The following is a 21,901-nucleotide window of genomic DNA, read 5'->3' on the forward strand; positions in this document are numbered from 1 at the left end:
ATATACCATGCAGCTTTGATATTATTATAATATATGTAACATATGTCCTTTTGCTAACCCTAATTAAGCCGTTGACCCTCTCTCTCATGAATGAATGAGTGACTTTTGGCAACAGAAGTTCAACAAAAATCTCATCTTTTTTGAGTTTGAACATAGAGAAGTTCATAAATCTGCAGGAATCTTTTAGGGTTTTACATATAATTATATTATTAGTTTGAGATTAGTTGGTACAGTCAGCACCATGTGCTCAAGCTTTTGAATGAGCTAGCTTTGTACTGAGTGACGTCTTCCCTTTCAATTTTTTCAAAAAAATATATTTGAATAAGAGTTCTATATCCACCCGTTGCTTTCTCTCCTTCGTGAGGATTTAAACACACGACATTTTGATTGAATATATCCAAACGGGGGTAATTATAATGATATTATGCTATAATTGAAACTCTATGTATGATGTTAAGCTATAGTCTGAATTAATACACGAGGAGTTCCACTAAATACTACATTAATAAAGGTTCGGATGTAATATGTCAAACTTTTGGATTACGAATAAAGAATGAAAGTTTAATTTGGAAAAAGTGAAGAGAGATTTTTGAATTCTTGATGTACAAGTTCAACACATTGGTTCATTTGCTTACGGTTAAGTGTTTAAACGTCTATCTTCATGCTTACGACAAACAAAAAATTTGACACTTTTTCTTAATTTTTTGAAAAATAGAAAAAAATATATCTGTTATTTTTCTGTATTATTTCTCTCACTCTTATTTGTCAGTAATAGAACGATGGTGACCTTACCATCTCTTTGCATAATTATGTTAATTTTATGATATTTGAAAATACATATAAACCAAAGTTAGATAAACATATGTGTTTACTATTTTCTAATGTAGGGGGAAGAAATCATCCTATCTTATGCTAACTGCAATTAAATGTTTTAGAAATAAATAAGAGAACTGTAAAATCAGATAATTTTTTTTAAATAATAAAACCTAAATTTTTTTAATAACGATTAATATAGAGATAAGTATTCACCCGTCAGCACCTTATTAGGTTAAATACAAGAAAATATTAACCTCTTGTGTCTACCATGTGTTCCATTATCATAGTGCAAAATGGATTGAATGTTTCTTTTTCCTCATTTTTACTTTTCATTTCTTGGGAAAGTTACTAAAGGAAAACCAAATCCTCGCTAGAAAAAATCTGAACTTCCGATATTTTTTAACCCTCTTCATTCTTAATAGTCGAAATAATCTCATTCATATCTTCAAAACTTCACCTTTTTTCTGGCGAGAGAGAGGATATTTAGTGGGAACTTTGACAAGTATTGTAGCAAAAGGACATTGAATTTAGCAATTCCAAGCAAATGGGGGGAAACAAAATTGTGAAAATCCCCCATTTTACCTCAAAAACTGAATGATATGTAATTTCAAGAACTTTCTCGGGAAAATTGCAGAGAAAAACAATGTAACCTTGAGACAAACAACAGAACATGTACTTGTGGCACTGGTACAAATACAATACAACGTAATTTATTACATATAACAGCTTCGTTCAAGCAACATTGGTGTCCTTTCTTCTGTTGGGTTCCAAAATTGAAAACTTTTCATTCAAGTTCAATTAATCTTCCTCTTTTCTCTGGTCCCTCTGAAAGATTTTTGACCTTTTCAACAACCCTCTGTTCTCCAGACTTCAACAATTTAACAGTTGTCATATTAGATTTCGAGGTTTTGATATTACATACACATTATTGAAAACCCATCAAAATGGTTATTTTAGGAAAGTTGTTGCTTGAAAATTCTTACACGTGTTGAGTTTTTAATTGCTTGCTTCTCCTGAAAGGTTTCATCTTTTTCTAAGGCTTTGGTCTTGTGGGTATGAGAAATTCTAACTGTTCATATTGGCATTTGTAAATCACAAATTGCCATTTCTGTAGGTTTTCTTTATCTTGGGTTTTGTTGGGATTTACACGGAGAGTGGCTTGTGGGGAAGTTGTCTTTCTGTTTCCCATTTGATTAGGAGCCAATTTTATTCATGTGGGTTTATTGAGTACAGACTATACATAATTAAAAAGAAGGGAGAAGAAAAGATTGATCTTGATTCTTGACCCCAAATATTTTACTAGATTTTCCATGATATATTCTGGTAGATTCCTTAGATTTTCAGTCCAATTTTTAAACAGATTTTGTTGTTCGGTAGTTGATGTTTTGATTCATTCAATACTGTTATTAAATGACTTCTTTTCTTTTTTGTGATCTTGCTCATATTCTCACACTTGGCCAAATAAAAGAGAAGATACTTGTTGTCTACCGTTTTGGTGGTTCAATTAAACTGATACCAAGATGCTGTTTTTGGGTTTTAAAAAACTTGAAATAAGCTGAAACCCCATTGGAAGAGATTAATATTTATTATCATGTGAAACATAGCAATAACCAATAAGCAGGCATATGTTGGGTTTTGCAAATTGAAAGCTTTAAAAAAAGGGCTTTAAAAAGAGGAGAAAACGCACAGAGACAGAGTAATCAGAATTCAGAAATGAAAGAAGGCAGTGAAGATTAAAGAAAAGGAGAAAAAGGGGTGAGAGAGAGAGAGAGATGGAGAGTCAGATTTGCAAATTTTTTAGTGTTTAGAAGTCTGTTGGCTGTGTCTCCAGGGCTGACCCGGGCTCCGTGGGCTTTGCCGCCGACCAAGGAAACAGCCACTTTCTTAGCCCTCTTCCCATTTAAGAGAACCATTTTCTTTTAGAAAAAAATTCCACAAGTCCCATCTCCCAAGTCCCGAGTCCTATTTCCCCCTTCCCCCTCTCTCTTTTATCTAAGCCTTTGCCTCGGTTCCTGTCAAGATTCCATTACACCCCACAAGCATATATCCATTCCCCTCTTCAGAAATTTGGTCATATTCACAAAAACTTGGTCCCCACTCTGTCTTTTCCTTCCCATTACAGGAAGTATTTCTCTCTATCTCAGAGTTTTATGCATGTTTTCTCATTGGGGTCGTGCTGAAATTGAAGCTCTGAGCTCTTCTTTGCTGTAAGGGTTTTTTTTTTTTTGGGAGTTTGAGAAACTTCAAGCTTCTGCTCGGTCGCCGAGATGAAGTTCATGAAACTTGGATCAAAACCTGATTCTTTTCAGACTGATGGGACCAATGTTAGGTGAGAGATCTCTTCTCCCTTCTTCATTTACTTTTCTTTAATTCTAATTTCTCCACTTTTTGGTTTCATGCATTTCATTTTTTACTCCACTGTAAACTCACTCCCACCTCTCAGGTTTTTGCATTTTTTGGATGAGTTGGGGGTTCATCAACTCAACTGTATTGATTTGGTTTTCTTTTTTTCTTTTTCAAAGAAATGGCCTATTTGAAAAAGTGGGGGAAGGGTAACCGTTTGAAGCTTTGGTTATTGTTCACTTTTTGTTTTTTTTTTTCAGGATAACTGGCAAAAGCTTTCCAATTCATTTCTTTTTACTGCTTTCTATGATGGTATATTGGTTTAAATTTCTTACTTTGGGTCTCCACTGACTAAGTTCATAATTGGGGTCCTGATACTTTTTAATGGATTGATTTGAGTTCTCCTTTGTGTTGATTGTGTGTGTGACAAGCCCAAGTGCTCCTTGCTTTTCTAATCTGTCACTGTCATCAAGTCCAAATTAGTCTTATGCATCTCTGCTTGTATTGGCTTCCATTTAGATGTAAACAATTTCTTGATTTATAATTTGTTAGGTGGGTCCAGAAGAAATGGAAGTTATTTGATATTGTTTCCATTTTTTCTAACTAAATAAAAATGAATTAAAAATTTTAAAGTAACCATCATTGGAGCAGGTTTGGAGGCAATATGAGCATGAAAAATATTGTTTTTTTTTTTTTTGGATAAGTGGTGTTATCAAACATGTTTCGATGTTGCAGAGTAAAGTACAAAATCGTGGGGTCTAGGAAAAGCAAAAAATATCAATTTCTCTTTTTATCATCTTTGTGGGTGTCTAGCCCCCTCAATTGATCTCACAAGATAACCATCTGACTTTACTACCTTTGGTCGCCAATAAAGCTCATAGAGTATTTAAATCCTAGGTAGTTGGTGGTCACTATAGTTTGAACCCATTACCTCTAAGTTCATTTATTCTTTTCATTGGCCCCATTAATCACTAGCCCAACCATTTAAAAGAAAAGAACAATATAGTAAGCTAAAATGATTGATGTTTTATAAGAAAAGGCTAATACATTAAACACAATCCAAATTACCAAATACCAAGTAGCGTTGATATAATAAGAGGTTACTCTAACTTACAGCCAACTCTATCAACTCAACGATATGATCTTGTTGACTTGGTCTACTCAGCTGAGTCATATTTGGAATGAACAAACATATATCACAAATCGGAATCTGGCAAGATGGATATGACTCAGTAGTTGCTACTCAATTGTTTGTTACTCTGGAGCCTGATATCAAAAAATGATTATTATTTGAGATAGCTCTAGTTCAAGGATGTTACTCTTTTGTTAATCTAATTTAACCTCTACACATGATTGATATGTTGGTGTCCAAAATATTTGTTCCCACAAACTTGGAAACTGATTATAGATCGTTTGACGGTTAAATATATGTCTAGTGCTTATTTCAAGAAGAATACATTTACTTAAAGGTCGTCGTTATGTAGCTTAGAATGTGTAAAAATCTAAGGAGAGGCTAGATGCTATAGGAACGTAGCAACTCTCTAATATACATTTACTTAAAGGTTGTCGTTACACCTCTATGCCTACCATCCTTTAGGAAAAGAATCGCATCATATGCGATTGAATTAAGTTCACAACGCTTCTAACTAGTTCGAGCGACCACACGCTAGAAAGACATTTTGAAAAAGAAGTGGAATCCTGAGAAAAATGGCATATTCCCTTGCTGTGCGTCAAAACAGTCGAGAACACAATTATATAGTTGAGAGATTCCACATTTCATACAAGCTGTGGTATTGAATGATCTTTTAACTCAAGAATCACCTTTTTATCTCTGTTTTGTTATGGCAACAGTAAGAATCTTGTCACAATGGAATGCTGAATGGTTGTCTAGTTACAGCTCTCACTTCTTTTTTAAGCTTCAATTCATGAGAATTTTCTGTAGTGGATGGCTTAATCTGATGTATAGTAAGTTACTTGCTAATGCTTTGGATGGAATTTACTGCTATCTGTAGTATGCTTTTAAAGCTTAAACAAAATGCCTTCATGGTACTGAGATTCTAGAATTACCATTGAATAACATACGGTTAGATTGAAACAATCAGAACCAGGAAACTTTCTCATCATTTTAATAGAAGTCATATTTATTTTGCAGGTATCTTGTAAGTGAATTAGCCACAGATATCACTCTTATTGTTGGGGATGTCAAGTTTTATCTCCATAAGGTTTGCTATTTCTTAACTGTTACCGATATTCTTAGATTGTAACAAATTCTGTTTGGAATGGAACTAGGTAGTTGAACGAAGAATTTTTGCAAAATAGGCGTTCTGTCACCATTCTTATTGTGTGAAATTTCATTATTCTGTCACCATTCTTATTGTGTGAAATTTCATATTGCAATACAGTATTAAGTAAAAAAAGGGTAGTTCTGACTTGTATGGGGTACTGAAGAAGAACTCTTTCTGCTTACCCCAACACGAAAACGAAGCAACCCCTAAAAGTTTTGGCAGGCTAACATCTAATACACAACAAATTATCATGCTAATGATTCTCTTGATGTGCAAACCAGAACTGGCATGTGTAGAATGTTCAGTGAATTTCTATCTCAGGCTAAAGAATTCAGACAAAAAAAGAAGTTTGTACATACAGAGAGGGATAAAGAACTCTTTGTACAACCACTTTCATACCATATAAACATCAATAGTAAAATGTAATAACATATTATAGATGTTATCTTACTTGCAGTTTACTTACTTTAACTGCACGCTCTTTTGAAAATTAGCTTTTTATGCATCTAGACAGCCATAATACTGCATATCAATCTGTTATTCCTTGCACATAGCTTGTTGTGCTGATTACTTGTCTATATCGGTTTTTCTTTTTTTTTTGGCAGTTTCCCCTTCTGTCAAAGAGTGCTCACTTGCAAAAGCTGGTCACAGCTGCCACTGAGGAGCACAGTGATGAAATATACATTCCAAATATCCCGGGTGGTACTGCAGCATTCGAGATATGTGCCAAATTCTGCTACGGTATGACAGTTACTCTCAATGCATACAATGTAGTTGCAGCCCGTTGTGCTGCTGAATACCTAGGAATGAATGAGACAATTGAAAAAGGAAACCTCACCTACAAGATCGACATTTTCCTTAGTTCGAGCATCTTCCGGAGCTGGAAGGATTCGATCATTGTTCTTCAGACAACAAAGGCATTAATGCCATTATCTGAGGAACTGAAATTAGTAAGCAATTGCTTAGAATCTATTGCTGCAAAGGCCTCTGCTGATGTTTCTAAAGTTGATTGGTCTTACACGTATAACCGTAAGAAACTTCCCGAGGAGAACGGGAACAATCCCAATTGGAATGGTGTTAGGAATCGCAGTGTGCCGAAGGACTGGTGGGTTGAGGACTTGTGTGAGCTTGAAATTGATCTATATAAGCGTGTTATAGTGAGTATAAAAAACAGAGGAATAATTCCTAATGATGTGATTGGAGAAGCCTTGAAAGCGTATGCTTACCGACACCTTCCAGGCTTTAGCAAAGGCATGCTTCAATGTGGGGATCTAGTGAAGTATCAATCAGCAGTGGCAACAATTGTCTGGCTGTTACCTGCCGAGAAAGGCAGCGTCTCGAGTAGTTTCTTGTCCAAATTGTTGAAGGCATCCATTTTCCTAGCTTCCGAAGATGGGACCAAAGAAGAGCTTGTTCGGCGAATGGGACAGCAGCTGGAGGAGGCATCAGTGACTGATATTTTGCTGCGAGCACCGGACGGCGAAGCTACTATTTATGATGTTAATGCTGTGCAGAAAATGGTAGAAGTGTTTCTTCTGCAAGATCATAATACAGAAATCGAATCACTTGAGGAAGAGGGAAATGAGCTTCAAGAGCCAAGAGGGCCAGGAATTTTATCGGATGCTGCTAAATTGATGGTGGCAAAGTTGATCGACAGTTACCTTGCTGAAATTGCAAAGGATCCCAAACTACCATCTGTAAATTTCGTCAATCTTGCAGAAATGGTGTCTGGCATCACTCGGCCTTCCCATGACGGGCTCTATCGAGGCATCGACATGTATCTGAAGGTACTAGTTCCCAAGACTTAAAGCCTGAAATTATTCTGAAAATTTTGATTATCTATTCATTTGATGCGGTTATGCTAATACACTATAAATATTTGTTTTTCCAACCAAATTTCAAATAAAAGCTCGTTTTGATTTTGGACTTAATTTACAGGAGCATCCGGGGATCAGCAAGAGTGAAAGGAAGAGAATATGCAAACTGATAGACTGCAAGAAACTATCTGCTGAGGCATGCATTCATGCAGTACAAAATGAACGTCTCCCTCTACGAATGGTTGTGCAGGTACTATTTTTCGAGCAAGTCAGGGCCTCGGCATCGTCAGGCAGCAGCACTCCTGACCTATCAAAGGGCATCAAGGATCTAACAAGTGGGTCTCACGGAAGCTCAAGATCAGCCACAACGAACCCTGATGAAGAGTGGGATGCTGTTGCCATGGCTGAGGAGCTGAAGGCCCTCAAGGGGGAGCTAGCTTCCTTGAGGCTTGCAAATGGTGCAGGAGGAGGCAGTGAGAGAAATGGTGATGTTAAAAATGGAATCGACAAAGCAGCTCTAAGTAAAATGAAAGGCTTGCTCAAGTCAAAGAAGCTTTTCACAAAACTATGGTCAAGCAAAGGAGGATACGGTGAAAACAGCGGCTCGGATTCGTCGGAGAGCCTTGGCTCTGCTAACCAGGAGGAAGCTAAGTCAACACCTTCCAGGAACAGAAGGCATTCAGTTTCTTAGAAGTTCCATTTTGGGAATTCAGATCAGAAGAATTTTGTTTCCAGATGGGTGACCATTAGTGGCTAAAATGGGCAAGAATGAAGTATATATAGGTTCAAGAGTCTGTAGATTATATCAAATTAACATTACTATTTGAGGCCAGTGGCCACCCCCCAACAAAGAAAAAAGGGAAAAAAAGAATTGAAAAATCAAATTTCTTTCATGAATGGGGTTATTAAGAAGTAGACAGAGGCTTGTTTACACAGTAAAATCCCATCAAAGATGGATGAAATCATTCTCTAATATTATTCAGATGAATCAAATAAAGATCGTCTTTGCTTTTGAGAGCATTTTGAATTAGTCTATTGCCCTATTGTCTCCTAAAGAAGGTCCTACGCTTATTGGGTGCAAAGAATTTGTTTCAGAATTCAAGTCTCTTCATTCTCTTAAAAGAAAAAAGGAAAAGGAAGGCTTCCATTGGAGGAATCACAAAAATGTTCATTGAGATGCCAAATGTTCCCTCATGGCATTTTAACCAACCCCCTCGAAATAATCTTTAAGATTGCATAAATTGAAAATACAATTCTTTTATCTACTAAACTAAATCATGTCAATATATTCTTTTTGAAAATCAAACTATATGATTTAGAAATTATGGAATTCTTTGAGATAATACAAAATAAAAAGACGATTACAAGATGCATCTCGTATTTCGTTTACTATATAAATCAATATAGTACCTATATATTTAATAATTCAAACACCCATATAATTTAAAATTTTGCAACCCATGTGCTTTTTACATGTACCAACACCATCAGAATTAATTGGAATGGTTGCAGACTATAGGAGTGTTTGAAACGATTTCTAAAACACAAACATGATTTGACAAACAGTAAATCACAAGAATGACATTGTTATTATCTCGAGAATAGATCTAATGCTCAAAAACTGAAAAACAATAGAAAAAATATTAGTCAATAATATCAAAGGGGAAGCTCAATTAAGAAGCGTTAAATAAAGTAGTTCTGAACAAAAGAGTCACAATTGTCTTTCTAACAGTCATTTCATATTCAATGTAAACAAGCGCAAAAACATTGCAAAACATGGGAAAATCTTCATCAAATTCAACCCATCTTCTCTTCTAGGGGTAATTAGCCTCTTAGCGGTACTGCACAAATGAGAAAGTTGAAAATTTAGAAAATGGAGGACGAATCTGTGGCGCTGCAAATAATCAACAGTGGATACCACAAAAATAACTTGCCTTAATGAAGCCAATTTCCTTGGCATTGCTACGGAAGCATTGTCTGCAACACATTAGTCCATACTTCCTGATCAACCCATGGGGATTTCCGCACACACGACTGAGAAGAGAATTCAGAAGAAAGGAATTATTGAAATTCAACTTTCTCAAAATTCAATGATACTAAATAAAAACATTAATCACTAAGACATCCGTGAAAGATAATAATGTGTTCCATTTGCCAAATAACTTATGGGTGATTGACAAAAATGATCTAATCTTAATGGGGTTATAGCCTTTCAGGTTTTAACCCACCCTTCAATAGAATAAGAGTATTAGGCTTTTTTTTCATGTAAAGGTATAAATTTACTATTATGGCAAGCATTTAGGAGGAACGGTTCTTCATCCAGATAGACGTGAACATTCAAAATGACTCAACCAAGCAAAGAACAATCATTTTAGTTGGTAGAATAGATAAAATGCTAAAAATCCCAGCTGCTTATAATGAAGTAAAGAAACTTTGTCTAAGAACATAGAAAACAAAATCCCAGGTCGGACTGCGGGTCAATGAAAAATTTAAGGCAGAATAGATTAAGACCATGATCACTCCCTAGATTTAATATCCTACAAGTTTCCTCCGCGACCAAATAGAGTGACCAAAGATTAGTCAAGAAAGTAAAAAAATCCCATAATCAAATAATTATTATTATAACTTTTCACCCGAAACTATAGCTTAAATAATCTCTGATAAAGTCACTCCATGTAAACTCAGGTTCATACTAAAAAATTCGCGAGCAATTGTAATGAATATTATAAGCAGTAACAGAAGCCCCATAAACATGTACACAATTTAAGCGTCTCGAAATATAATTCAAATTGGGAAAACCTCAAGGACGATAGCTTAAATTTGTGTTAAAATAAAGAAATCAAAAAAAAAAAAGGTATCTGATTTTCTGTTTGATCCTAATAAAACACGAAAAGTAATACGTAATACATAATACATTCTCAACCGCACCATATTCTTCAGGTCCCATTACATGTTGCGCAAGAACTCACTTTAGCAAGGGAAATATACTTAAATATCGGTTACTCAGTAGATGAACTCCCAATTCATAAAAAAAAAAAAAAACTGACAAAAACAGATAATAGTAGTGTTTCAGTTCCTTCCTTCATGAATCAATTTCCTTGGGGAGCAGACGAGTGAGAAGATATTTGCTTACCAGGTGCGGGATCCAGGGCCGTAGTTCTTGGGGTGAGAATTCCACACGTTGGAGTGCCCCATAATTGTGAGCTATTGAAACGCTTCGAAATCCCAAAATGAAGCAGAAATTTTGCAAGGAAGAACAAGTCGGCTAAATGGGTTGATTTTATATGAGAATAAACCCTAATTCTGGCTATTTGAAAAAATATAAAAATACCCGACCTTGTTGGGCCGGGTTTTCACAGTTCGGCCCATTCTGATTTTCACCCACTTTAAAGAAAAAATGAGAGCAAACAATTTCTTTTTTAGTTCAGATAACAATTTTTTTAAATATATTACGTCACAAATATAATATAATGGTAGATTCGAACTTTTTTTTTTGTTTTGTTTTTAAAGGGAATTCGAATCTATCACCCTTTCAAAATTAAAATAATAATAATAGTTTGATTTGCTTCGAAAAAATATTATTATTATTAATATTATTCTTATTATGAGCGATAAATTGAACGTAGACATGGACAAATCACCACAGAACTAACCCTATTGACGAAAATCGGCCGATCCAGAAGTCCGCACGTGTCTGGCATGGAGCATGGTAGAGAACCCACGTTTTTTTACAAGAGCATAATCGCGAGGGACATGCTGGCAAATGGCGGAGCACGATCCCGCGCTTGAAATGTTCCCTAATGACCTGTCAAGGGATGTACAGAAGAGAGGTCCACCACGTCCAGCATAGATCATCTTATTTGAATACCTTCACCACCTATAAAATGGAGGAGACATCCATTCTACTGGTAAGAGGAACACACTACTAGAATATACTAAAGCTCTCTATATCGTCTTCTATCTCAACTACTAATTTGAGCGTTTGAGGATATTTGACAAGGCACTCCTTGCATGAGAATTTCTTCTGATGTCGTATTTTGTTGGATACGTCAGCAGACTATATTTCGGCATCGATAACAATAATAAATTTTGGTTATATTAACTATATATAATGTCCCCAAATATGGCTTGGCTAATTAGAGTATGAGTATATTTCACGAGTAACCTATGGAGTAACTCAAATTTTTGTCTTAAAAAAATAAAATTTTGAATGTTTATTTCTATATTTGCGTTGTTGAATTTTATAAAAACAATTTTAAAAAATTAGATTTTTTTTAGGATGATAGGATGTTAAAATTATTTTGAAATAGAAAATAAAATAAATTTATTTGAGCAACCTTCGAGGGATAAAACTCTTGAGTTATATTAGCTTTGATAGTTGATTGTGAATTAATAACAACAAAATCGTTATATTTAACCATAATAAAATGCTCATAAGTAGGTACAAATTATTAATTATAAAAAAAAATTAGAACAACTTATAAAACAAATATGTTCAAGTAAGCTCGTAAATGAAAATTTAACTAAACAAAATATAATATAACATCATATTCAAATTTAAAATTTACTTTAACAGATCAGAATTTTAAAATTAAAATTACATTTTCCATTTGTTATTATCCAATTTTTTTTTAGTACATTTGTTATTATCCAATTAAGTATGCCTTAATTTCTTAAAGGACTATATATTATATATATAAAGTGTAATTATGAAACTATGCATAAACACAAACACAGAGTAAAGATTCTGCAAGTCGAAGCAAGCAACTCTTGAAATTCCGTCTCCTCTTCCATGGCGAACGAAGCCGGCTCCTCCTCTTCGAACCTTCCGGTATCGTAATCTCTCCGACCAGCTCTTTTTTGTTTGTCGGAAAAACTCCCAGTTCCGATATTTCTTCTCAATTTCTTCTTCTAGCTCTTTGACGCAGTTGAATCGCTGATCTTGGCTAATGTTGTGTTCTCCGTAGTTTAGGAAATCAAAGAGAAAATTCATCTTTTCTTTACCATTTTTGGCTTCTTACGAGGATTTTCGTCTCCTTTAGCCATGCATAATTGAAGAAGAAGGTGAAGAGCAGTTATTCGGCGCCGAAGCGGGATGGGTAGAAGCCCTGACTTATTGCGATCACCTGGCTTCGCTGTCTTCCGACCTCGCTCACATTCCGACCCCTGATACTGCCTGCAGCGAGTCAGTTTTTCTTCTCCCTAAACCGTGATATGAACACCAACGCCATTTCTGTTTAGTTCTTATTTGCTATTAGGCTTGGCCTTGGGGTTTTGGAGCTCTCTGTAGGATTTCCATTTCTATAGTGGACATTGCTGGAGGGTTGTGTGCTGAATTTATGTTTTGATTTGATAGTTTTGGGGTGTCTTTCTTCTGGAGATTTTGCTTTATTAATCTAAATTTGTTTTTGACTGATTGGTAAGTGTGTTTGGGTTCAAGATGAAAGGTTTGTTATGACTTATGATCACCGGACATAGTAATCCAACCAATACTAAATCTTGGTGGGTAACTTGTTCGTCATTACAAACACGAAATAAAGGATGCAAGGAGTCGTACCCTTTGTCAAGTCCATCTTATACATTGTAGTTTTGACCTCACCTCCTTATTTACAGTGGACCTTAGGCATCTATGACTGAAATTTGGTACCTATCTTCAAAACGTTTTACTTCAAAGTCCTGAAATAACTGTGTAGCCTGTAAATGGGGCCATGGCCGGTTTTGGCAATTTTCTTTTTACAGGATTCAAATAGGAAATTAAAAGAGAATTGCTGATGATTACATTTATTCTAACCCATCAACTTAAGCTTAACTTAAGCTTTTGGCTTCATTGGTGACTTAATCATGCTTAAGATGGTATTAGAGGTCTTGTGTTCGGATCCCTAATTCCATATTTGATGATTAAAATTTCTTCTCTTTGGTGCTATCTCTAGTACGAGTGATAACGTAGGCAATAAATGTTTGTATGCCATTACTTGTAAATGGTATTATAACTCTGTTCTGTGCCTTCAGACCCATTTTTGTGTTTTTTTTGTTTTTAGTTTTATACTAAGTTACTAACTATGATTTGGAAAAAAAAAAAACCCTTTTATTTGTTTTATTAATTCATGGAACAATCTTCATATGCAAGATGTCAGAATCCCAAGGAGAACTGGTTGTGCTTATGCTGCAAGAATATCCTCTGTAGCCGTTTTGTGAACAAGCACATGCTTCAACATTATCAGCAATCAACTCATTGCCTTGCACTCAGCTACAGGTGAATGCAATATTGTTCCTAAAGTAGTTCTTATGCTCTAAGTTTTCTCCTATATAGGCTTGTCTTGCTTATTAATAGTTTACATTTGGTAACAGTGATTTGTCGGTTTGGTGTTTCTCCTGCGATGCGTATTTAGATGCACAAGTGATTCAAGAACTACGACCAGTATATGAAGTTGCCTATATATTGAAATTCGGCGAGGCCCCACCATTTCGTTCGTGTTAATCATCCTGCAGGGAGGACTGAAACTTCGGACTAGTGTTATAGTTTTGATAGTCTTGATATCTTAGATGTCTTGGTCTCTTGGTTTGCAGAAGTGAGAATTTCAAGCAAATTGCAACGATCTTCAATATGGATTGGTTTGGGTTATCAGATGCTCATGATAAGGTGTTGATGGTTTCTTTTACAGAAATTTAGGGATATATTGGAATCTCCTATCTTGTTCAAGAAAATTGAAGGGAATTTTTACTCAATAACATTAATGAAATCAGCCCTCCATTTTTCTCATTCTTTGTTTTCAAGCAGTTTCAAGTGTTGGCTTTTTGGACTGGAGAAATTCTGCTTCTTTTTTGGCTGGAAAGAAATTTCTAGGCAGTTTCAACTATGCATCTAGCAAATTATTCTACTGAAATGTTGCTTTCATGTCGTTCTCCTCAATCCAGCCTCCCTTTCATTGAAGGCCTTGAAGAAAATTGAAGAAAAACAAAAGAAGATTATGAAATAGAGACATCAATTGATCAATGAACGCAATAGAAACCTCCATCGATTTGGCCACATAAAACCATCGTTGTTGCAGCATTGCATAAGAATTAGTACGATCATCTTTTCAACTGTAATTACAATTAAATATAGACCTCAACAAGCTAGTTGTAGCTAGTATCAACGTCTATCATCTTCCCCAAAATTTGGCAAGCTTCCCAGCACATCACAGGCACGTTGCTCGCACTCCAATTTACCCCATCTTGCATCAACTCGTTCGCACGGGAATATTGGTTTTCCAAGACTGCAGTAGTAGCCATTGAAACAGGGGTAACCAGATTAACACAATGTAAAAACACAGGTTCAATTGGTTCAAACATGACTTATATGTACATATATATTTTAATTCTATTTTAACAACAGTACATCAATGAAAAATAAAAGGGATTAATGGAAAGTTGTGTTGTGAATCAACTAAGTGAAACCTAAAAGTTACATTTACCGAGTTGAAGCTAAAAGTTACATTTCATACCAAATTTGAGACATTACCTTCTGTTGACAACATTATGTACACGGCATAGCCATCGGGAGAACTCAGCATGAGATCCAGTCTCTACGGGGTTTGCTCTGTCAAACAATCACCAAATGTTACCACTTGAAGATTTATTTTAAGGGAGCATACACTGACACCAAGTCAAAAGAATAATAAAGATCAATTCTTCTACTTTTTAGTAACCAACAAGTATTAAGCGTCTAATACGTATGAGACACGAACATGCTATCCAAACTAAGGGAAGGGATAAAAAATGTACCTCAGAACTTCTTTGAAGTGGTCTGCACATTCTCCACAGGGATACATGCGAGATAATATCGCCATCTGCACACGAAACACAAGTTGTTCCATATAGCCATTGTCACATGCTTTGTCACAAGCTCGAGAACAAGTCCGTCTAGGTTAAAAAGTGTACCTTACCAATTCTTTTACATCCTTCTTCTGCTGCCTCGTTGGGTGATCTGGGTACTGACAAAATTAAAGATCAACAATTCAATAGATTTGAATGGAAGGCATGGAATATTATATATTGAATTGTTTTCTCTTGATGCTTGAACAGGGTGGAAGGGCAGAAGATTGTTGTTTCAAATAAGAGATAGACTATTCATACATAGGAAAAACTACACAAAAAGAAAAGACCTCCCTCAAAGCTAAGGAGATTACAAAAACAACTTCAGTTGGTGAAAAGCATCAAGAAAAGGAATAATTGCAAGGTTCTCTTAACAGTTTCACGGTGAAGAGGCCAAAAATCTCACTAATTTCCAAAAATCAGTGTCCTGTTTTATGCTTTCCTTGACAGTTCTTCTATGTCTTCGTAACCAGGTTTCCCATATCAGAACCTTAAACAAACTAATTTGAAAAAAAAAGACCAGCCTTGCATTTGAAAGGATCAAAGGAGTTGATCCAATAATTCCTCAACGATTATATAACAAATTCAAGAGCATACTTTTAGTTTTGTTCAAATGCGGACCTAGAGAATAATACTTGGAACATTGCATGTAGAAATAAAGGGGGGAAAGGATTCCACAGGTCAATGATGGAATACAGAATTAAAAAGGTAAACATTGTTGAGAAACCTGAGCAGCAAGGATGTGAAGAAAAGTCCAGGTAGCTCTTCCAAGCGCTTCCTTAGTTACAGGGGCAGCAGGCTTTCCTCAAAATATATGAACAGATCAAAACCAAACCAATATGAAAATTCAAATTCAGCTGCATGGGCACTGAAAAAAGAAGTTGATACATGGCTGAATGATAATTGCAACTGAACAAGTTTAAATTTTTCTTTACAGTAACAAGAAGTAGCTACCGCAAGATGGATTTCTTTTCGTTTTTTCAATCACTCTCTTTTTATATCCAACGTTCTTGTATACCAAGCTCCATTTTTAGACTAAGTTGGAAATTAGCATCCATTTAGTTATGATCATGGGCAATAAATCTTATTGTGTTCTCTTGTTCAGTTCATGAAATCCATGAAACTGTTTTATTTGATGCTAAAAGCTATTTCTCAAGGAATTATAAATTAGATGGACATGCAACAAGTTACAATATACAATAACCTGGAAAAATAATAAACGAACAAAAAAAAAAACCCCATTGCTTTTCTTTCAGAACTTTTATCAAACACTTACAGAGCATCAAGTCCATCCACGAAAACTACAGCTCCAGCGACCAAAATTTGAATATTACGATACAATAGCAGGCTACAGAAGTAAAGAAATGAAAAGAAAAAACACAAAAAAGTACCTTTTTGAAAATGTCATTCGATTGCAAGTAAGCGGTGTCGGTATTCGATGGAGTTGCATGGGATGATGAAGACGGAGAGGAAAGAGGTTTGAGGCTGGGCCGTAAATGGTGGGGGGGCTGCGCAAGAAGATTCGAGAGATGGGTTTGAATGGAAATCGAAATTTTTTGGGCAGTTTGAAAGAGAGCTTGCAGAGGATTCTCAGGCATGTTCGGAATCTGCGCGGGAAATCACTGCGAATGTTTTGGGATACCTTCGACGATGCCTTCACAAACAAGGCAATAAATAAATATGCACCGCATTATTTTAAGTAAATAAAATCTTTAAATACTATTTTGCTTCCCCGAGTTTTAACTTTGATTTATTTGGATCATATTTGATTTAGTATATGTACTCTTTATTTTTATTCATTTTAATTATTATACTTTAATTTTTTTATCTATTTATTTTTTTAAAAAAATTATTTTATCTTAATTTTTCGACCATAATTTTAACATGACACTCTATTTGTTAGATTTTTTAAAACATAGTAATAAATTTATATTAAAACGTTTCTATTGTATATAAAGTTTATTTTAAAAGTTTTGTAAATATGAATAAAATTAGTCATTTTCTAAAAGTACAAGGATCAAAACTGATATTTTAAAGGTAGAATAATTAAAATGAACAAAGTTTTAAAGTACTAGTGACAAAATTTAATATTTTAAAAATACAAAAACTAAAATAAACCAGCAAAAGGGTAGAAATCAAAATAATATATAAACCTAAATAAAATTTTAAAAAAAATAATGAAGACCTTCTCAAATTTATAATTATCACACTATTTAAAATGAGAATTTAAAAATAGTTGATTAGATTTTTCTAGTACAACATGTGGGACTAAATAATCGAATTCACAATGGTTTGATCGAAAATAAGTATTTTAATTGGTTGAACTATGCTTAAGTTGACTATAATAATTGATGTTGTGTCTTTTTCACTTATGCACTAACAACCATTTATGTATAACATATTATATATATATATATATTTTGTTCTACCGTGTCAATGTCATTACTTTTCTTTATTAAATGTGTGCCACCAAATACCAATATATTTGAAATCAATCTACCACATAACTTTTAAATAATATAATCATCGTCATACCACATGAATATTAACCTAATTAATTTAACCATTCATAAATTTATTAAATTATAAAGACTAAATAAACATAAGCTAGGACTACATTTATATCTCAAATTTGAAGATAACATAATTTCAAAATTTATGGTGGTGTTTATCGTCCAAACTTCAATTACTTCACATATTGTTTGGAGTAATATTTATGTTTGTACTATTACTAGATAGTGTTCGTTCTAGAAACCCAAATTTAGATAAAATTTGCTCGGGATTTATTTTCATAATTGAATTCGTTCTGGCTTTTATGTTTATGCATGTGATGTTGTTTCTTCTTATTTTGTTTTGTTCTTGTCTTTATTGTTTGTGTTCTGCTGCTTTTTTTTCGTCAAATTAACTTGTTTATATGGTGTCTTGATCCAAATATGAGATATTTGCGAAAAAAAAATTGTTGGAGATATTTTAGAGGGTACATTAATTTCACAAATAATGTTATTAAAAAAATTAAGAAACAATGTAACTTTCACAATAATAACCATAAGAAATTATAAAATTAGAGCATGTATCCAAATTATTTACAAACTTGAATAGATTTAAGGGTGTCATATATGATCTGAGTTGAAGTGAGAATTGACATGGTGTGGAAATTGTGTACATTATAAGCCATTTAAAGAAAATAAAATTGTAAGTGCTTTGCTTCTTTTCCCAAATATATTTTTTTTCCTTTAATTAATATAATAAGCCTACATGGAACATTTTCTACCCCTTTGACTCTTTGAGTTCCAACTTTTTGTTTGTCGATCTTATGATTGTGTTTTTCAATCTATGATTCCTATAAATATGTCAATAAGGAAAAAATAAACCATAGAATTAATTAATGATTCCTACAAATGTATCAATTTTTCAAAAAGAGAGAGAAAATATACGTTGATGGGATATTTAGGCCATAATTAAAATAAAATATATATGGATATAGGCTTTGAATATCACACCAACATATATTTTCTTTCCTTTTATAAAAACTATGAAATATTTTATGATTTATTTTCTTTATTTAAACTTAACATATTTATAAAAATCTCGAATTACATAATTAGAGTTTAATATCCCCTAATATATATATATTTTATTTTATTTTATTTCCTTTCTTAAAAGTTGGCATATCTGTAGGAACCATGAACTAATTTTGCTATTTATTCTCACTCTTTAAAGATTGTGACATATTTATGGGATTTTTTAAAAATGGACATATTTGTAGAAATCCCATGGCAAATTTAAAAAAAAAAAAGGAAAAAAAAAAACAAAACAAAGGATTGAAACTCTTGGGTTTTTAAGAGGACAAGCATGCCACTAGCTAGTAAGCCAATAAGAAAGTTTGATAAAAAAAAAGTATAATATATATAAATATATATGTATATATATTATAATTAAATTTAGTAAACCTTAAATTATGTGTATTGTACAAAATTTATGTATGGCAGCTACGTGGTTCCGTTGGAGCTAGCTAAATAAAGTTACTGACAGACACATGACTTATGGTGAAAACACGTCTATCATATGCGATTTATTTATCCTTTTTAAATTATTTTCAAAATCTCAAATAGACACAAGATTACGAATGTATAACCTAACAAAACTTTTAATTTTAACCCATAAAGGGGAAAAAAAAGAAGCATTAAACATTACACTGAAAAAGTGAGTAAAAATAAAAATGACGTGTGTTGTGGAGTTGTAAAAAAACAAGAAACAAACATGCCCTTACCTTTTGATTCTTGATAATGTTTTTCTTTCTTTCCGTACCAAAAATATAAAAAGGGAGGCGCGCACGTGCGAATTGACACGCGATGCGATTGGCCGAGAAGAACACATTCGCAAGAACTCTCGTCGAAGGTCGCTGTTCGGTCTCCCATCTGCAGATCACCAAAAGCTATCCAGAAATTTAAGAATAAGAGAAAACAGTGCTGATTTCAATCACAACAACGGACAAAACCCCCAATCATTGATTCCAATTACTTCCTCAATTTTGTAAGTATCTCAAATTTTCATTCCCTCCTAATTAGGTTTTTTTTTTTCCACTTCGCTGTTTCAGTTTGAAGTCGCTGTCGAATACTTTACGTTGTCATCGATTCCTTTCTTTTAGGGTTCTACTTCTCATTGTTTCGACGGAGGTAAAAACCCTTGTCGGGTCGGGGCGCAATTTTGCTGCAATCGATGTTTTTGTTTTGAACGTAATAAGGTTTGGTTTGGGCCGTTCTTCAGTTTGGGGATTGTTCGTTATGATTTCTAAGCCTGCCAATTGGTGATTAATCGTCTAGTACAATAATGGGACGGTTGGGGACTTTGGTATGAAATTAGGGTTTCTGAGTTTCTGATGATTGATGAAAGATTTCTTGCCCTTTCAGTCTACTTCTTGGTGGGGGATTCTGAGGGCTTTGTCTCAGTTCAGGCATTGGTGAGTTTGGTGAAGTGAAAATGCTCCCGAGGAAAGACAGTTCTCGTATAGACACTTTGGAGCTGAAAGCGATGATCTATCAGAAGCTTGGACATCAGAGATCGGAGAAATATTTTGATCTGCTCAAAAGATTGTTGAGTTTAAAGATTAGCAAAAGCGAATTCAACAGGTTTTGCATTCAGATCATTGGGAGGGAGATTGTACCTCTCCATAATCGGCTTATTAGAGCAATTCTTAAGAATGCTTGTGGGGCTAAAGCTCCACCTGTTTTTAGAAGTTCCAGGAAAGTTGGAGGCAATCTCAGTGTAAAAGTTTCGAATGGGTATCAGCGGAGTTGTCTGCAATCACTCCACGGAGATGCGTTCCTTTCTTCCCCACGGAAGGGGAGGTCACCGGTCAATAGAGACCGTAAGATTCGAGATCGCCCGAGTCCTCTCGGGCCATGTGGGAAGCCCCAGAGTCTTGCACAGGAAGAATTTGCTTTCAAGGCACAGGAACAGCAAAGTGCAACTGAGTTGCATTCTCTTGGCAGCCGTCCTCCTGTCGAAATGGCGTCGGTAGAAGAAGGGGAAGAGGTTGAGCAGATGGCTGGAAGTCCAGGAGTTCAGAGCAGGAGCCCGGTTACTGCTCCGCTTGGTATATCCATGAACTTCATTGGATGTGGAAAAACTCTGTCTAATGTGTCTGTGGGAAGAAATTACCATATAACAACATGCCAGAATGGTGGCGAGCTACCCGACACGAGGTCATTAAGAACTCATTTGAAGCAGAAGTTGGAAACAGAGCAGATGGACATATCTGTCGATGGTGTAAATCTTCTGAACAATGCACTAGATGTTTATTTAAAGAGGTTAATAGAGCCATGTTTGAGTTTCTCTCAGTCAAGGTGCGAACGATCGAGATTTACAGGCCATCAACTGATAACTGGCTCAAGATATGCATTCCAAGAACAACTCAAACATAGAGCTCAACAACCTAATAATGTATCCTTGTTGGATTTCCATGTCGCAATGCAACTGAATCCTGAACTACTCGGGAAAGACTGGATGATACAGCTCGAAAAAGTCAGTTTACAAGCTTCGGAAGAGTGAAGTAGCCAAGCTGGTCTGACCATATCGCATCTAAATCAGAAAGTATAGTAGCTGAATATATTCAAAAGGTGATCATATATTGTGAATAATTTTGATGGTTCTGCGGTCTCTGAAAGTTTCTTGCAATTTTTTGTAATTCTTGTTAGTGAGGAGGATAGGTTTTAAGATCCATTAGGAGCCTTAAATCAAGTTGATTAGGTTACATGTAGATAAAAGGCTCCAATGATCGTTGTCCTGAGGAATATGTTTATGATATAATAAAGCATACAACTTCAGATACTCTTGTTTCTAATCTTCACAATTTTGTGTTTATGATATAATAAAGTAGACTGTGAAGATTTCAACAATATTATTTGATTCTAATCTTCACAATTGCTAACTCCCAGAAACTATTCAGTGGCTATTTATCCAATCAAATGATCATCGCTCCCCCAAAAATGCTTCATAAATTCTGCTGTAAGCCGAAGGCCGAAGAAAGGCAGAGATCTGATTAACCAACTTATTAACCAACTTTAACATAGGGATCGAACTCATAACCTCTTGATTGAAAATATATATTAATTACTACTGAACTATACTCGCTTCTTGATTGAAAATATATATTAATTACTACTGAACTATACTCGCTTTGACTATTTAATTATTCCATAACAAGACATTATAAATATAATGAACCTTTATAATAGACTCTACATTCTCTCGCAAAATTGGTACAATGACATAAAAAATGGTTCA

At 34.7% G+C, this 21,901-nt stretch overlaps 5 protein-coding genes across 8 annotated transcripts; 3 read left to right on the plus strand and 2 right to left on the minus strand.

Annotated features, from left to right (window-relative positions):
* Nucleotides 1–1,960: 1,960 nt before the first annotated feature.
* On the plus strand, nt 1,961–8,291 carry NPY2 (Phototropic-responsive NPH3 family protein). Its single transcript, XM_022293563.2, has 4 exons — nt 1,961–3,145; nt 5,312–5,381; nt 6,050–7,231; nt 7,383–8,291. Exons 1-4 carry the CDS (start codon nt 3,084–3,086, stop codon nt 7,950–7,952), a joined length of 1,884 nt encoding a protein of 627 aa, XP_022149255.1. The 5' UTR covers nt 1,961–3,083; the 3' UTR covers nt 7,953–8,291.
* A 613-nt stretch (nt 8,292–8,904) lies between these two features.
* On the minus strand, nt 8,905–10,556 carry LOC111017627 (small ribosomal subunit protein uS14z/uS14y/uS14x). The gene is made up of 3 exons (XM_022293442.2): nt 10,395–10,556; nt 9,196–9,295; nt 8,905–9,102 (listed from the first exon to the last, which is right to left on the minus strand). The coding sequence occupies exons 1-3, from the start codon at nt 10,454–10,456 to the stop codon at nt 9,094–9,096; spliced, it is 171 nt and encodes a 56-aa protein (XP_022149134.1). The 5' UTR covers nt 10,457–10,556; the 3' UTR covers nt 8,905–9,093.
* A 1,402-nt stretch (nt 10,557–11,958) lies between these two features.
* On the plus strand, nt 11,959–14,021 carry LOC111017700 (histone deacetylase-like protein). Its single transcript, XM_022293536.2, has 4 exons — nt 11,959–12,092; nt 12,304–12,446; nt 13,389–13,514; nt 13,610–14,021. The coding sequence occupies exons 1-4, from the start codon at nt 12,054–12,056 to the stop codon at nt 13,737–13,739; spliced, it is 438 nt and encodes a 145-aa protein (XP_022149228.1). The 5' UTR covers nt 11,959–12,053; the 3' UTR covers nt 13,740–14,021.
* Nucleotides 14,022–14,255: 234 nt separating this feature from the next.
* On the minus strand, nt 14,256–16,811 carry ERV1 (Erv1/Alr family protein). Its single transcript, XM_022293534.2, has 6 exons — nt 16,507–16,811; nt 15,843–15,914; nt 15,187–15,234; nt 15,026–15,090; nt 14,763–14,840; nt 14,256–14,517 (listed from the first exon to the last, which is right to left on the minus strand). The coding sequence occupies exons 1-6, from the start codon at nt 16,711–16,713 to the stop codon at nt 14,394–14,396; spliced, it is 594 nt and encodes a 197-aa protein (XP_022149226.1). The 5' UTR covers nt 16,714–16,811; the 3' UTR covers nt 14,256–14,393.
* A 2,639-nt stretch (nt 16,812–19,450) lies between these two features.
* On the plus strand, nt 19,451–21,445 carry LOC111017698 (transcriptional regulator of RNA polII, SAGA, subunit). 4 transcript variants are annotated; one of them, XM_088118970.1, is made up of 3 exons: nt 19,451–19,648; nt 19,764–19,859; nt 20,026–21,445. In XM_088118970.1, exon 3 carries the CDS (start codon nt 20,096–20,098, stop codon nt 21,164–21,166), a length of 1,071 nt encoding a protein of 356 aa, XP_087975096.1. In that variant the 5' UTR covers nt 19,451–19,648; nt 19,764–19,859; nt 20,026–20,095; the 3' UTR covers nt 21,167–21,445. The 4 variants fall into 4 exon arrangements, with proteins under 4 accessions (XP_087975096.1, XP_022149223.1, XP_087975095.1 ...); XM_022293531.2 differs by having other exon boundaries at nt 19,451–19,859; XM_088118969.1 differs by having other exon boundaries at nt 19,764–21,445.
* The last annotated feature ends 456 nt before the right edge of the window (nt 21,446–21,901 follow it).

The sequence above is a fragment of the Momordica charantia genome (assembly GCF_013281855.1).
Source record: "Momordica charantia cultivar OHB3-1 chromosome 10 unlocalized genomic scaffold, Mcharantia_2.0 BLBB01000010.1, whole genome shotgun sequence".
NCBI classification, from domain to species: domain Eukaryota; kingdom Viridiplantae; phylum Streptophyta; class Magnoliopsida; order Cucurbitales; family Cucurbitaceae; genus Momordica; species Momordica charantia.

Coding starts and splice junctions, on each gene's coding strand:
- NPY2 (XM_022293563.2), top strand. CDS start 3,084: ATGAAGTTCATGAAACTTGGATCAAAACCTGATTCTTTTCAGACTGAT. Junction 3,146..5,311: donor ACTGATGGGACCAATGTTAG/GTGAGAGATCTC, acceptor TTTATTTTGCAG/GTATCTTGTAAGTGAATTAG. Junction 7,232..7,382: donor GCATCGACATGTATCTGAAG/GTACTAGTTCCC, acceptor CTTAATTTACAG/GAGCATCCGGGGATCAGCAA.
- LOC111017627 (XM_022293442.2), bottom strand. CDS start 10,456: ATGGGGCACTCCAACGTGTGGAATTCTCACCCCAAGAACTACGGCCCT. Junction 9,296..10,394: donor GGCCCTGGATCCCGCACCTG/GTAAGCAAATAT, acceptor TTCTCTTCTCAG/TCGTGTGTGCGGAAATCCCC.
- LOC111017700 (XM_022293536.2), top strand. CDS start 12,054: ATGGCGAACGAAGCCGGCTCCTCCTCTTCGAACCTTCCG. Junction 12,093..12,303: donor CCTCCTCTTCGAACCTTCCG/GTATCGTAATCT, acceptor CGTCTCCTTTAG/CCATGCATAATTGAAGAAGA. Junction 12,447..13,388: donor CCTGATACTGCCTGCAGCGA/GTCAGTTTTTCT, acceptor TTCATATGCAAG/ATGTCAGAATCCCAAGGAGA.
- ERV1 (XM_022293534.2), bottom strand. CDS start 16,713: ATGCCTGAGAATCCTCTGCAAGCTCTCTTTCAAACTGCCCAAAAAATT. Junction 15,915..16,506: donor CGAATGACATTTTCAAAAAG/GTACTTTTTTGT, acceptor TTTTGAGGAAAG/CCTGCTGCCCCTGTAACTAA. Junction 15,091..15,186: donor AGAAGGATGTAAAAGAATTG/GTAAGGTACACT, acceptor TTTCGTGTGCAG/ATGGCGATATTATCTCGCAT.
- LOC111017698 (XM_022293531.2), top strand. CDS start 20,096: ATGCTCCCGAGGAAAGACAGTTCTCGTATAGACACTTTGGAGCTGAAA.